General features: G+C 38.5%; 1 protein-coding gene across 1 annotated transcript in view; it reads left to right on the top strand.

The window, feature by feature from the left end:
- Eya4 (EYA transcriptional coactivator and phosphatase 4) overlaps positions 1–15,842 on the top strand; it is a 216,727-nt gene that overhangs the window by 181,366 nt on the left and 19,519 nt on the right. The window contains exons 11-12 of the mRNA XM_090337647.1: positions 1,534–1,670; positions 2,667–2,750. Coding sequence (XP_090193773.1) covers positions 1,534–1,670; positions 2,667–2,750 — 221 coding nt within the window. The remainder of the gene's footprint in view (positions 1–1,533; positions 1,671–2,666; positions 2,751–15,842) is intronic.

Raw genomic sequence — 15,842 nt, 5'->3', positions numbered from 1 at the left:
ACATGCATGCGCGCACGCACACACTCACACAATGAGTTGTTCCAACAATACTTTAAGAATAAATAATTTTGTAGCATAGAAATATTTTTGATCCTTTCTTGGCATGCTCAATATCTTCCAAAGAAAACATTGTAGTCCAAAAGAAATGATAGGAAGTTATGTAAATATTACTATTTTCCAGGGAAAAAAAAAGCCTTACCTAAGTGTGTCTAGTTTGGATTTATTTTTATCTTTGTTAGTTTCTACTTGGATGTCTTGAGAATTACTTTTCTTCTACTGAGCGATAAAGCTAAATTCATACATTGTATCTTTCTATTTAAAAATGCATAACAAGTTTAATGTGACTGCTATCTGAGGTTACTAAAAAAATCTTTATTTTTTATGTGCAAGACTTAAACAAGATTAAATATAAACCTGATTTACTTTAGTAGCCAAAAAATGTAGCAACTATGACCTGGCTTTAATATAGAATTAAATGAAGATAGAGAGTATGAGTGAAGCAATTAAATTCCTTCAGTAAATCTGGCTCTTTTATGTGTTACACTGTAGCTCATGGATGCTTCCTTTGTCTCATTAACATTAGCACAGTCGGCCACAGTTTAGAATCCTCTAAGTCCTAAGAAACACTACTGCTAGCTTTAGATCGATCAGAATAGCAGACACTGGTAGGACATCCAGAAGTCAATCTGATTAAAAGTCTGGAAGGTAGGAGGATGTGGATTGGATGAACTTGGAAAAAAAAAAGGAAGACATGTCCTTGATTATTAAAAAAATAAAAGTAAAACATGTTCTTGATTATTTGTGTATTGATTATATGCTGAAATGATATTTTGTATGTATTGAGCTAACTTTCATAGGTGAATTAATTTGACTTGTCTCTCCTTTCTCTCTCTTTTAAATGTGGCTACCAAAATAGTTTAAGTTATGTATGCAGTCCTATTGATGTCTGGTCATATTTCTATATTCCTGGTCATATTTCAGCACTAGTAATTCTCTCTGGTTTTACTAAGGTTTATTTGAAAGGGACAGTAGCAGGCAGAAACTATCTAGATGGAAGTACAAGGCCAAGAGGAAGGATTTGTCACTTGTCAGCAGCCCAAGGAGGTAAAAGGGCGGATGAGAGAGGTTTGATGAATGGGTGGTAATTCCCTGGGAGTCAGGTTAGGACATAGAGGAGTGAGATTGATCTCTGAAGGACATCTTCTCTGAGCTGTGACCCAAAGTAAAGGAAAGATAGATTGAAATGTAGATAAAAAATACAGGTGAGGGTATAGATAGGAAGCTGAAGACAAATGGAGGATAACACATTTGGTTTTAATAGATTATACAGATTAAAGCAAAGGGTGGTTTTTATGGTCCACAATATTTTTGACAAAATTAGAATTATATGTGCTTGGGACAATTTATATCATTTTGGTTTACTAACTTAAAGGTTTCTATTATATAGGAATTTGTTAAGACAATGAATAATAGAGGCTCATGCCTGATCAACAAATGAAGCACACTTGTTGACCAAAGTTATATTATTTGTAGGAGAGTTTGATACGGTGCAGAGCCCTTCCACACCTATCAAAGATCTTGAAGACAGAACATGCAGAAGTTCTGGCTCAAAGTCTCGAGGAAGAGGCCGAAAAAATAATCCTTCCCCACCTCCTGACAGTGACTTGGAGGTATACTTACTAATTTTTAAAGAATGTTATGTGCTGCTTTATTTTATTGAGTGATGTATTTGTACATGATGCTACCATTACATTTCCAAATTAATATTAAAGAGATATATTATGAAATGAATGGATTATCTTTGTCAGAACTGTCTTGAAATTTGAGTTGAAATTGTAGAGAAAAGTAGATGAGTCTAGATGTAGTATAAATTGAGGAATAATTCAGTCGTCTCCTCATAAAAGGCTTATTTGAATAAAACTGGAAAATTCAAATGCCATCAAGAATCTGGCAGATGATACAATTCATATCAGACTATGAGGGCAAAGCCCAGCCCAATCCAGGACCCTGTCGTTAGGCTGAATGGGGTGTCTAGTCATGTGTCGGCATGTTCTAGTCTCCAGATTCTCTGCCAAATCAAATCACTGGTGTTTGTATGAAATCTCCCAATTTTGAAATGTCAATGAACAGTTTGATACCTTTCCAGACAAAATAACACATTTGCTAGCTTAGTCTGACCCAAGGGTCCACATTTTGCAATTCAATTTAAGGGTAATTCAGAGATCCTTTCAAATCTCCCCCACCCTCTTTCCTCCTTCACTTTTTTCCTTCCTTCCTTTCTTCTTTCCTCCTTTCCTTCCTTCCTTCCATACTTTATACTGAATTTCTCTAGCATAAAACTCCATGAAGTATAACAGTTTTAAAAGTCATACTTCTGTCATATAGTCTCTATGCATCTACTTTTGTACTATCTATAAGAAAATGTTTAGATGAATTCATTCAGATTATTACATAAAACATTTAAGCTTGATCATTCATTTCACCTATGTTCTGACAATTTGACAAGACCTAGAGTTGAAAAATTAAAAATAAATAACTGAATGCAGTCCTTTTCTACAAAACAGTGTCAAAACTATATGTGATAATGAAAGGTGATGTTTTCTACTTGCAAAAGGGTTTGCTTCCTTAAGTTTTATAACTTTTTGATATTGATATTTTCTCTCTAGCGTGTTTTTGTCTGGGATTTGGATGAAACCATTATTGTTTTCCACTCACTGCTCACAGGGTCTTATGCTCAGAAATATGGCAAGGTAAGCAATTAAGACACTTTATTCCAACAAATCTTGTTATACTTGATTTTATAAAAATAAAACAAAACACAAGGTCAAGGTAGCACAGTGGCTCAAGACTTTAATCCTTGACACTCAGAAGGTAGTTTGCGGCTAGCCAGTGTCTGGGTATGGTGTCACCTACCTGTTGCTCAAATTATAATGGAAGCCTGGGTGCAGTGACACACCCTTGTCATCTAAAAGAAATGGGAAAGCGTAAGTAGGACAGTGGCAGTCCAGGCCTGTCTGGGCAGGAAATGGAAATACTCCCTTAAAAATGCCTAATACAGCTAGCATCTAGAGGTGTATCTCAAGTGTATCTAGCAAGTTCAGTCTCCACATCTGTTCTCAACACTTCCCCCCCCCCAAAAAAAACACTCCAGGGGTCTACTTAACACTGCTTTTAAGTGTTTTCTTGCAGTTTATCGTCTATTGTTTGCAATGCCTTAGTATTCTTCAACATGAATTGGCAAATTTTACAAAACTAATTAGGAATTGGATTCCCTTTTCATCATGATTTAGAGGTGGTTTCTTTTTTTCATATATTTTTATTGTAATGAATGGAAGGGTTACATTATATTCGCCAGATAGAAGGTGCATTAATTCACATACATTGATATCCTTTCTCATGTCTTGGTCCCCATTTCCCTCCCCACCACCCCCATACTTCATCCAATTTCAAATAACCAAATACTAATATATCCAATATATCAGATAACAAAGTGATTTACTGTAACAATATGAGATAACCAAGGGACAGCAAAAGAGATGAGAGATAACATAGTACATTAAGGACAACAATCACTCATTATATGGCTTTTGTTTCTATATCCTAGAGGTCCTTTCATTTAGTGTCATACTATATGGCCTTATGTATCTAGGTTTTGCTCTATTGTAAATCTCTGCTATGAGAGCCCAAGATTTCTACTGATTATGACAAATGAGGGAAACCATTGAGCCTATGTTCCTTTGAGTCTGGCTTACTTCACTTAATGTGATTTTTCTAAGTCTTTCCATTTCCTAACAAATGGGGGGATGCCATTCTTTCTGACAGCAGCATAGAATTCCATTGTGTATAAATACCACATCTTACTGATCCACTCATCAACTGAGGGACATCTGGGTTGGTTCCATATCTTTGCTATGGTAAATAGTGCTGCAATGAACATCATTGTGCTAGTGGATTTAGTATGTCCTTGTTTCTGGATATTTGGGTAAATGCCTAGTAGTGGGATTGCTGGGTCATAGGGGAGCTCTATGTTTAGTCTTTTGAGGAACTGCCATACTGCTTTCCATAGTGGTTGAATGAGTTTGCACTCCCACCAACAGTGCAGTAGTGATCCCTCCTGACCACATCCCCTCCAGCATCTGTTGTTAGTAGATTTCTTGATCCTTGTCATTCTAACTGGAGTGAGGTGGAATCTTAGAGTTGTTTTGATTTGCATTTTTTTATGACCAGAGATGTTGAACATTTCTTCATGTGTCTATAGGCCATTCTTATTTCTTCCTCAGAGAAGACTCTCTAAGTCTTTGGCCCATCTTTGAATGGGATGGTTGTTTCTTTGGAGATTAGTTTTGGAGTGATTCAATTTTTGGGCTGTTGATATATTTTGGATATGAGGCCTTTGTCCGTTGTATGGTTAGTGAAGATCTTCTCTCATTCTGTTGGCTTCCTAATTGATTTACTAGCTATGTCGTTTGCCATACAAAAGCTCTGCAGTTTAATGCAGTCCCACTTATCCAGCCTTTCTCTGATTTGTTGTGATCTTGGTCCTTATTAAGAAAGTTTCGACCTGTACCAAGGAAGCCTAGTGTATCTCCTATTCCTTCTTGTAAAGTTTTCAGTGTGTCAGCTTTTACCTCCAGGTCTTTGATCCATTTGGAGTTAATTCTAGTGCAAGGTGACAAAGATGGATCCAACTTCAGTTTTCTGCAAGTGCTTAACCAGTTCTGCCAGCATCACTTGTTGAAGAGGCTGTCTTTCTTCCATTCTATTTTTTTGGCTCCCTTGTCAAAGATTAGGTGGCCATCTGTCTGTGGTTTAATATCTGGGTCCTCAGCTCTATTCCATTGGTCTTCAGGCCTGTTCTTGTGCCAATACCAAGCTGTTTTGATAATTATAGCTCTGTAATAGAGTCTAAAGTTTGGCATTGAAATTCCTCCTGCACTGTTTTTTCTGCTAAGAAGTGTTTTTGCTATATGGGGTCTTTTATTATTCCATATAAAATTTTGGATTGTCTCTTCTACACCCTAAGGGTCTACTTAACCCTGCTTTTCAGTGTTTTGTTGCAGTTTATTGTCTATTGTTTGCAATGCCATAATAATCTTCAACATGAATTGGCAAATTTTACTAAGCTAATTAGGAATGGGATTCCCTTTTCATCATGATTTAGAGGTGGTTTCTTTTTTTACCAGCCCAATTTTCTTTTACTCTTACTTAACTTCTGAAAAAATGTAGCAAATAGATTTTAAAATATTACAAAATTTTTAAATACGAAATTATAAAATATGATTCGCTAAGAACTTAGTAGGGAATGGTTGTTATCAAACACCCTTTAATATGCCATCTTTTGCCTGACAGGTCTTTTGGAATTGTAAATACAAGTATTTTGCTCAGTAACTGATTGGATTTTACTCTTCCCTCATCCAGGATCAGGAACATAGCCACAGGAGATTTAATTGTTCCCCTGATTTTCTTTCTTGTTGTTGGGTTCAGAGATAGTTTTCCCTAACTGTTGTTACACATCAGTACAAATGTTTCTCTTAAGACTGAGAGGCTCCAGGCTTCTCAGCTAAGTACAGATTCTCAGGCCATTTCTCTTCCCATTGTTGACTCCATAGGACTCATAATCTAACCCATGTCAATTGGCAACAGTGTGTCCTACTTCTATTACTGCATCCAAAGTTGTATCTAATATTGATTCCTTTTTTATCACTCCCACAGAAGGGTCTTGCTCTATCTTTCCAGCACCACACCTAGATAGCATCTTGTATCAGCCCAAGATACAGTTTTTAGCAACTATGTAAATTTGTCTTCTAGACAGGAATGGTGTATTACATTCAAGTGTGATTTACTAATTTGCACACTGGGGGAGGGATGCTATGTCATCATTTGTTTCTTTTTAACAGATAGTGCTGATAGACCAATAAAAAGGTAATAATTTTCAGTCCCTTTGTCATGATTGCATCTAAAATTAGGATGATGTCTAAAAATCAGGATGAAATGATTAGGATTTATTTCTACATTTATAAAGCAATTGTCTCTTAGACAGGATATATGATATGTGCTGGACATATGTGTAATTCCATTTAGGGTAAGAATGTGTAGGCCATTAATATTAATCATATGGATTAGATTATTAGTATTAATCATATAGATTAATCCTTTGATCTATTTTTATAATGAACATACTTTCTTTTTTTGTCAAAAAGTCCTGGGGACTGAACTCAGGGCCTGAGTACTGTCCTTGGGTTTTCTTCAATGCTAGTGCTCTACCACTTGAACCACAGTACCACTTCCTGCTTTTTCTATGTATGTAGTACCAAGGAATCGAACCTGGGTCTTTGTGCTTGCTAGGCAGGCACTCTGCCACTAGGCCAAACTCCAAGTCCATTGTAATGAATATACTTTCTAAATCCCTTTAGTTGCCACATGCAGCAGTTATAAATCACCATTGACTGAGTAGCTTGAAAGTTGTTTATTTCTCACAGTTCTAGAGGTTTGGAAGGCCAAAAATAAGTTATAACAAGCTATCAGTATATTTTGTAATGGATGAAGCCTGCTTTCTGGCCTTCTTGTTGTATCCTACATGGTGTAGAAAAGAAAGAAAGAAAATGTTTGTGTCTTTTTATAAGGGCACTAACCTTATTTGTGAGGGCTCCATCCTTATGGATCCATTAACTTTCCCAATTCCTCATATTCCAATACTGTCACATTGGAAGTTAGGACCTCAAAATTTTCAGTGTACATAAACATTCAGTTCATAGCATACATTTATATAGTTTTTATATGGTTATTCTTCAAGAGTATCTGTAATATAAAATTCCTAAGTAAATTATTCTTCATAATTTGGGATACAATTTGGATCATATTCTGTTACTGATGGAGTCTACTGACTTTGCAGACAACAAATTAAAGGATTTTTTCTGATGCATTATTGGCATATCAGAAAGACAGCGTAAATCCTGTTGAACTGATTGCAATAATTTTGATTAGCCAAGTTTCATTTTCCCTAAGTATTTAAACAGTCCAACTTGAACACATAACCCCAAATAAAGAAACCTTCAAAGCAAACACCATTAGAGGCTGTTCTCAAGCATCCATGTCAGTCCTCTTGTGAGTAATCAGTGGTAGAATACATCTTTTAGAATGATCTGTGGATTTTTAGCATATTTCATGACTCCAAATCTTCATCCTTTCTTGGAATTCCGATCTTTAGAAATAATGAGATCATTTGGCATCAAGGCAACAAATGAAGAATGTGATAAACATGTCATTATGTACTTATTTTCATTTGGTCAAAAAAATATCATAGAGCAATAGAACTGCTTTCTCTTCACTGACTCATACACTGTCCATAAAAGCAAAGCCAACAGCAGATTTCTTGGACTTCTCTGCAAAGAGACATCACTGCCTGTCTGGAAAGTCTGTCATGGTGCTTGAACTAAGGGTCTGGGCACTGTCTGTGAACCCTTTTGCTCAAGCATAGTACAATATCACTTTGAGTTATAGCTCCCCTAGTTTTTGAGTGACTAATTGGACATAAAGGGACTTTTCTGCCAGGGCTGGCTACAAATCATGATCCTCACATCTCAGCCTCCTGAAAGAGCTGGGATTATAGGCATGAGCCACCTGTGCATGGCATTGGCATGCTTCTTAAATGACACTAAGGAAATTGCCATTGGCTTTTAGTCAGTAAGATGTTCCTGACTCAACCTGTTGAAAAGTAGCTTAGTAAAAGATGTTAGTTGAGCTTCTCTTCTCAAAGTGTAACTCTGGATAACACAGGGCTCACTGCCCTGTGGAGAGAGCTGAATGGTGGCTCAGGCCTGTAATCATAGCTATTCAGGTGGCTGTGATAAGAAGATCATAGTTCAAAGCCCACTGTGGCAGAAAAGTCCATGAGACTCATCTCCAAGTAACCACCAGAAAGCCAGAACTGTAGAGCTATGGTTCATAGTGGTAGAGCACTAACCTGGACCAAAAGAGAGCTCAGGCCCTGAGTTCAAGCACTTCAAGGAGAGACAAAGAAAGAATAGAGGGATGGGAAGGCACTGGCATGTTTGCTTCTTGTTTTCTGTGGTAAGGTTTTTCTAGTTTCTCAGCCAAGCTCTTGGAATGTTTTAGACAATTTGAAATGGTTTATAATTGCTAATTGGGGAATGACATTTAGGGGAGGAGGGGAGAGCCTCCTTAATTGCTCAGGAAGAGATGGTTGTTGCCTAGACTTGCAGTGCTTGCTAGACATAGATGGCTGGGTCTCACCCCCGAAGTTCCTAAATCAGTAGTTCTGAGACAAAGCCCCAGATTTTGTATTTGGAACAAATACCCAGATCACTGACAGTCTCAGGTCATCTTTTGAAATATACTGGGAGATTGTCCAAATGTTATTTCTTGGGAAAGCTTGGTCTGAGATATGTTCATTAATAGGCCATGGTCAAAGTAATTTGAGGAATTCTCACCATTTATGACCATTCTGTATGCAAGATCACATTCAAGATTTTGAGCTATTTTGGAGTAAGGCATCATCTGGAATCAGATTTGATATATCCATTAGCTCCCTGATGTCTCTATGGTGGGGTTGAAGATTCTGTGTGATGAACAGCTACCAGTGGGGAATTTTCACTGCTTGTGGTACAAGTGACCAGAGCCATTAATTTGGAAAGGGGTGAGGAGACCTCTAAGCTTGAAATTGTTCTGAATCTTTGGCCCTTTTCACTTCTTAAATCAGTCTGCTTTCCACAGCATACTTTTTTAGAGGACAACCTTTTGGTATGACAAAGTGATTTTCCAGAGGTTTTGGGCAGAATTCTGGGTGCACATGGACTCTATTTCTACCAAACACATGGAGGCAGGACTGCTCCCTCTAAATGAAAAGATGCAGGAGAGAATCCCCTCATCCCTTCTTTTCCCTCACCCTTCTCAGTCACCCCCGAAAGACTTTAGAGTCCCAGAGTTGCTCCAAATGTAGTCTGCAAGGCAGTCATCAGTTGAAGGAGCTCTGAGCTCAACCTTGGAAGCAAATCTCATGTGTGCATGTCCCATAGGGCAAATCATTTGATCTCAGAGGCTCTTTCCTCATCTGAAAGTGCTTTATAATCTATTTCCTTTCTGGAGTTTCTGAGTGGATTAAATGAGATAATATAAATATACCAAAGGGAATCTCTGATATGAAAAGGATTATCTACACCCTTGGTTGAAGAAACTTAAGTAAAAATACACATTTTCCCCCTCAAATGGGAGATGACTCAAGATATATTTCCAGACATGCAGAAGGTTAGTATTTAGTCTTATAATGCACAGCTGGGCTATGGAGTAGCCTAAAAATATGATGGGGATTTATGTAACAGAGATGGAAAATTGTGACTGGAAATCACCACCCCCATCTGTCTACCTGTCTCTCTTTCTCTCCCCCATATGTAGGTAGTGGATAATAGTGTCATTCCTCACTTCTGGCACTGTACTTAGCATTGCACTGAGTTTCCTATTCACCATCCCCTTGGCTTCCCCTCTACCCTATGCCATCAATACTGCATTACAAAATTTGTGAGTGACAGAGCCAGCTGGAACTCACACCTCGCTTCAACAGCATCTTAATCTGTATGTTCGTGTGACTTCATATTTTCCCCTCACAACCTATAAAATGAAAACTGGTGCAAGCCAATAGTTCAGGGAAGCCACGTTGGCTCATAAATAGCCTTGCATAATTACCTTTTGCATATTAATTTTTAAGCTTCTGGATAAATAAGGCAAAATTTCCCAGGAACTTCCCAGTATGCTATCACTTTCTGCCTCTACTCAGTCGTCAGCACTCCCTCCCCTGAGCAGAACTATTCCCGATCCTTTCCCCAGAGGCAAGTAAAGGACTCCAGCATCTGCCGCGCGGCAATGAGCCAGGTGATGGGTTTTGCAGCTGACACATTGACACACAGTTTTCGTCACTGCAAGAATCTAAAAATGGGGGTTTATAAATTGGGCTGGAGGGAAACCCAGGACTATCCATCATCTCTTAGAGGTTATAAAGATTATTCTTGTCTCTTGATTAATTGTATATATTATTTTACCTAAGCTTTTCCATATATTTTTATTGTAATTATATTCACCAGATAAAAGGTGCATTACTTCACAAACATTGATACTCTTTCTCATGTCTTGGTCTCCATTTCCCTTCCCCCACCTCCACCCCTCATCTTGTTTTCATAGGATAGGGAAGGAGGAAATACCTAAGTTTTTTTCATATTTTTTATTGTAATTAATAGAAGGGTTCATTATATTCACCTGATAGAAGGTGCATTACTTCACATACATTGATACCCTTTCTCATGTCTTGGTCTCCATTTTCCTCCCCCACCCCCGCCTCTCATCTTCTTTTCCTCCCTTCTGTATCCGACTTCAAATAACCAAGTACTCATATACTTAAGTTTTTTTTTTTAACATAGGTTTCAGTCATTCTTTTTTAGGAGGAATGGAAGTAAAAGGAACTAAAAACAATTGTGTTTTAGGGGTTTGATTTCTTTGGGGCATGAATGCTTCATTTGCTATGAAACCATGATTCTATAAAAATTATTCTACACTAAGAATGCAAAGTCAACAGAAAAGACTGAATGGAAGGTAGTAGTCATATATGTATAATATATAATATATATACTATAAAATTGAAATCCACACTCCCAATACTATCTGCTCATTTTAGGCAACACCTGTGTTAAGAGAAACACTGGGAAAACAGTAGCTCATTTGGAAAACTGGTTACTTTGGGGTTAAACAATTGACACATACTCACCTAGGAAAAGATTTCAGGGAAGAGAAAAAAGTATAGCCTGGGTTTTAAATGACAAGCTAATCACGAAGCTAAATATTGATATATGACTCAGTAGAAAATAATTAGAACAAAGAAAGTGTTAGAAGTGTAGCTCAGAGATAATCCCCTTATGACAGAGTCAGCACTATGCCTTAGGCCTGCACTTACTGTCTAATAATAATTCAGCATTGGAGTGGTGCTGTGGTTTATGTGGTAGAGTGCTAGCCTTGAGCTCAGAAACAGCACCCAGGCCCAAAGTTCAAGCTCTATGATCGACAAAAAAAAATAGTAAAATAATAAGGCTTTGGGTATAGAATGAGATAGAATTAATTTCAAATTCTAGCACCATATCAGACTTGCATGATCTTAGGTCATCTATTTAGTTTTTGTGAACATCAGTTGTATTCTATGTAACATAAAGAGAACAATAAAAGTTATTATTTGATTAGGAAGGTTAAATCAGCTATGGATGATTTAATTAAAACTCAGTCAATTGCCCACCACAGAGTATACAGACATTCATTAAGAGTAATCTATTTCATTTAATTCTGAGGAAATCAGAAACTTTGGAGATCAAATGCTTCCCAAAGAAATTCTTTCTCTCTGTTGGGAAATTTCCTCAGTGCTATGAGATATTGACACTACTTTGTAGCCAAGGATACTCGAGTCTGCTTTGAGTAGACAGAGTTAATGAGTGTTGCTAAATAAGTAGGAAAGATAACAATTTATAGTCCCTTTACAATATATATGGATATATATATATAAAGGAATTAAGAATACACAAGTCTTAAAACATGGAAAGTGTCTTTCATGGTTGCTCATATACGTTTGATAGAATGGTGTGTGTGTGTATGTGTGTGTGTGTGTGTGTGTGTTTGTGTGTGTAAATATAGTGTGTGTAAATATAGTGAATAGACAAAAATAAATTCAAGTCGAGGGCAGTGATATTTCTCAAAAAATTGAGTTTAAAAGAAATCGTTAACCTTTTACTCCTGTTCTCAAGCAGTGTGCTGAGTTTTAGAGAACTTATTTGTTTTCCTGGTCTAGATGATAGATGAGAAGCCAAATATCTTAATTTTTTGAGACCAGTCTTACAAAGTTATTTCTAGCAGCAGATTAGATGAGGAAACGTATCTTGAAAACCATCACTTCTTTTTCAAATTTGAAGCTAATATAATAGAAAGGTCCATATTTGTCTCTTAAAAAATACTTCTTTCTATAAATTCCTCTGAAGTTTTCAGCCCTTTAATCTCTGCTCATGATTCACTCTCAGGCCTCAGGGAGCTAAGGGGTCCCATCATAAACTTCCTAGACACTAGCAGTTTGCTCCCCAAGTTCCAATGTTTTGGGCATGCCTTGCCATTCCCATCATATTAGATTTCTTTCAGACTATGTTTTCCAATTCAGCTTCCCTCCTGGCCAGTCTCAGCCATTTGTCTTCTTTCTTTCCATTATGAGTTTTTTACTATATTTTTGCAGTCCTTTCCCTCTGATCTGTGTGTCATGGTATTAGCTGAATCATTTGGGATGGAATTTATTTATTTATTGGACTTCTGTTGGGGTGAATCCCTATAAGTGGATCGCAGCAAATACGTTGGGTAGCAAACCCCTTCTTGGTTTCTCACTCCTTAACAATAATCCTTACTCGACTGCAGATATGCTGTTTACATCGAACACTTGGCTTATGAATGAATCCTTTGAGTTCACAGCAAGATTTAGCTCATTTTTTCACTTGGAGATGCAAGCTTCCAATAGGTAGCTGGCTGCCTGACTTGGAAAGGTGATACCATGAGTCACTGAGTACCTTCCATTTAATACTTCACCTTCCTAGGTAGGTAAACATAGAGAAATGCACCCTTATTAGTAACTTTAAACTATGCTCGAGAGGTCGCATGAATTGACTCAGATCCTGTCATCCTTTGGAGCACTCAGATCCATTCATCCCAGGAAACCAGACCATGTCAGCTCTTCAGTGGTCCCTGACCCTCAGGGGGACACTAAGACCGGAGTCCCTGCTTACTCCATGCATATGAGTCTTCAAGTGATGTTGGCAGGCTATATCTGATCCATAGATGGGTGCAGTATCTCAAGCATTTCTGGTCTGTGAAAAAGCAGGTTGAGCAGCAAGGTCATCATCTGTGGCTTGTTTGTCCATGAGTCACTAAATGGCTTTAACATGGATACCACCATGGCAGAGGATCTGTAGCAGCCTTGTGTCCCTGTAAACTTTCTTGTGGATAAAACTTCTCTGTCTTTACCCTTGTGCTTCTCTATTAGCTGAGCCACAGATTCCAGTAGCAGCTGCTTGTGGCCCCAGTGGGTGCTGAGTTCATTCATTCTTCCTTCTGTTACTTCAGGTCTTCCAAGCGTCTTCCCAGTTCTACATGAATGCCCTCTGTGTTTTCTGAGGGGAGGGAGGGACTAAGGAGAAGGACCTCCTTTTCATTCTGTCACTAAATCTGTGCTAACCACACCTGCAGCCACACTCTCTGCCCTTCCCGGGGGCCCAGCCCCAGCTCCAGACCCTCTTACTTCCTGAAATGCTCTCTCCCAGCCATCATACTATGAGCAGACATATTCCTCTAACAGGAAAACTTTCTTGAGCCACTTCCCTTTCTGTCTCTATTCAGATTTAGAGGAATCACCCTCTAGCCAAGGTAAGTAGTCATTTATCTCCTGTGTATCCAACTTGGGAAAGAATTTGCTTTTGTTCTTTCTTATATGAATCCCTCTCTTTTCCTTGCCAAGCCCGTCACACTGTTTGTGAGCTTTCTCACAGCCTCACACCAGAAATGCCTTCTCACCCAGCCCCCATGCTTTGAGCATTTCCCACAGTCTTGTCAGCCCCTATCAGGGCTCTGTTCTGAGAAGGGTCCTGCCTGCGTTGTCTTTGAGATCACCATCATCACCTGTCCTCATGCCCTTCTGTATCTTTACATCCAGAATTTTTCCACTCCATCCCTATCGCTACTTGAAACACACTTGCGTGTATTTGGGTTTTATCTATTTATATGGATACATCATCTGGGAACAATATAAAACTCCTAAGTGCAACATTTTCTCTTTTGGTCCTGCTTGCTTGCTTGTTGTTGTTGTTGTTTCTTTTCCTTGCTGTCTTTCTGGACTGTTGTCTTCGTTTTCTTTCCCCACTTATTGTTTTCATGTATTTTTAAAAAAAAATTTTCTCTCCAACATTTGAATTTTCAATAAACATGTTCAATGAAGAAATTTTCCTGAAGTGCTCACTAAGAACTGTGACGCACATTCCTGATTCACCGCAGCCATCTCAACTGCAGTTTACCTTCTGATTTATGAGCGAATATGAGTTCATGTCTTACTGCTGATTCAAGGAGTTCCGATACTTTCAAACATCCAGAGAAATTTCTGCCTTGGTTTGTAGAGCCAGTTAGTCTTCCTTCTTCTGTGATGAGCTCACACATCTTCTGTCTCATGGACAAGTGTACGAGTGGGCTGTGTGTCCCCAAGGAACAAACGTTACAAGAGCTTGAGAGATTATTTTTTAAAGTCTTCCATTTCTTTAAAAAAGATATAATTGCTGCCTCTCCTGAGATATTTTTACAGCGTGTCCCTAGAGGAAGGATTCCAGCTGATGGCCCAACACCGAGCAGAGGCTCATAGACCGACAGTCTGGCTCCAATTTATGCTTATGTGCTAACATGACTAAAAGGCATTTGTATTTTGATTTACAGAAGTGCTATTCTTGATCCCCACTTGGTTCTACAAGGGTAACTATGGCTTGGACTCACACATTCCAAGGCCAAGAACTATTCATTTTTTCTATCTTCTTCTGCCCTTTCCTCCCCCCTCTCTCTTCTCTCTCTCTCTCTCTCTCTCTCTCTCTCTCTCTCTCTCTCTCTCTCTCTCTCTCTCTCTCTCTCTCTCTCTCTCTCCCTCTCTCTCTCTCTCTCTCTCTCTCTCTCTTTCCCTATCCCCCCCCTCTCTTTCTCTCTGTCTCCAAGATATCTTCGGAAGCATTTCAGTATTTTGATAGATCAATACATACAGTACATTGACAGTTTCCCAGTTTCCCTAATCCCCATATTAAACTCTTGAACTGCCCTTTTGTATGTATGGTAATATATATACCAAAGCTTCCACAAAATCGTGCCCACATCATTTTAATCGTGCTTTTCCTCCCTCTGAGTTTTAAATATTACTTCACTTTATGGTCTTGAAGTTAACACTCAGTCCACTTACATGGAAAAGGCAGCAACTCTCAATCTAAGAGGTGCCTGTCATTTGGTAAACATCTACTGAAAAGGAACCAGTATCTCTGGATAAGACTTGAGTTCCTTCCAGAAATCTGTTTGCTCTTGAGTGCCTGGTAAAGCAGCCAAGCTGAAGGCACTGGCACTCAGGCACAGCAGTTTGGCATGGCTTGGGAGCCCACCATGACAGGAAGGCCACTCCCACCAGATGCACAGTCATCTTTTTTGGATTCTTTTATCTGTGGGCCCTTGAGCTGGAAAAATGCAGTACTGTAATCTGGTTGCTTAAAATTAGCTGTCCCAGTGACTGAGTAAACTGGAAAAACACAAATAAAATTAAATATTTCAAAGGAAGCCCTCCCTAGGCATTCTCCTAGAAACAAGATCACCACTTTTTACCAGAGTGGTTTTCCTTGGCTAGTGACATGACTATCCCAGACCATCTCTGCCAAGCCTATCAACACATTTGCTCTCTGGAAACATTAGTAAAACACCACTAGTTCACACTTTGACAAATTTTAAGCCTAAATGTACCTAGTTAACAAAAGTTATTTTTGCCAAAATGCTTACTAAGGCCTGGCTGGAGCTCTATGTAATGTGCCATCGCCACAGCTTGCAAAACAAATGGACACCCTCCCTGGCCTTGGGGTTGCATTCCACTGGAGTGCACGGATTCAGTTTTCATCATACCCTAGGCTGTGCTTGCTGGCTAGAGGACTCTTGCATTTCTTAAAAGTATATTTGCTCGTATGCTTATCAGATGCACAAAATGCATTCTTCATGGATTTTCCTCTTACTGTTTTGGATAGCATAGAGAATTATGT

The sequence above is a fragment of the Megascapheus bottae genome, chromosome 8, assembly GCF_031878675.1.
Source record: "Megascapheus bottae isolate mThoBot1 chromosome 8, mThoBot2.hap1, whole genome shotgun sequence".
NCBI classification, from domain to species: domain Eukaryota; kingdom Metazoa; phylum Chordata; class Mammalia; order Rodentia; family Geomyidae; genus Megascapheus; species Megascapheus bottae.
The sequence above is the reverse complement of the archived record's forward strand: the minus strand, read 5'-3'. Positions and strand labels throughout refer to the sequence as shown.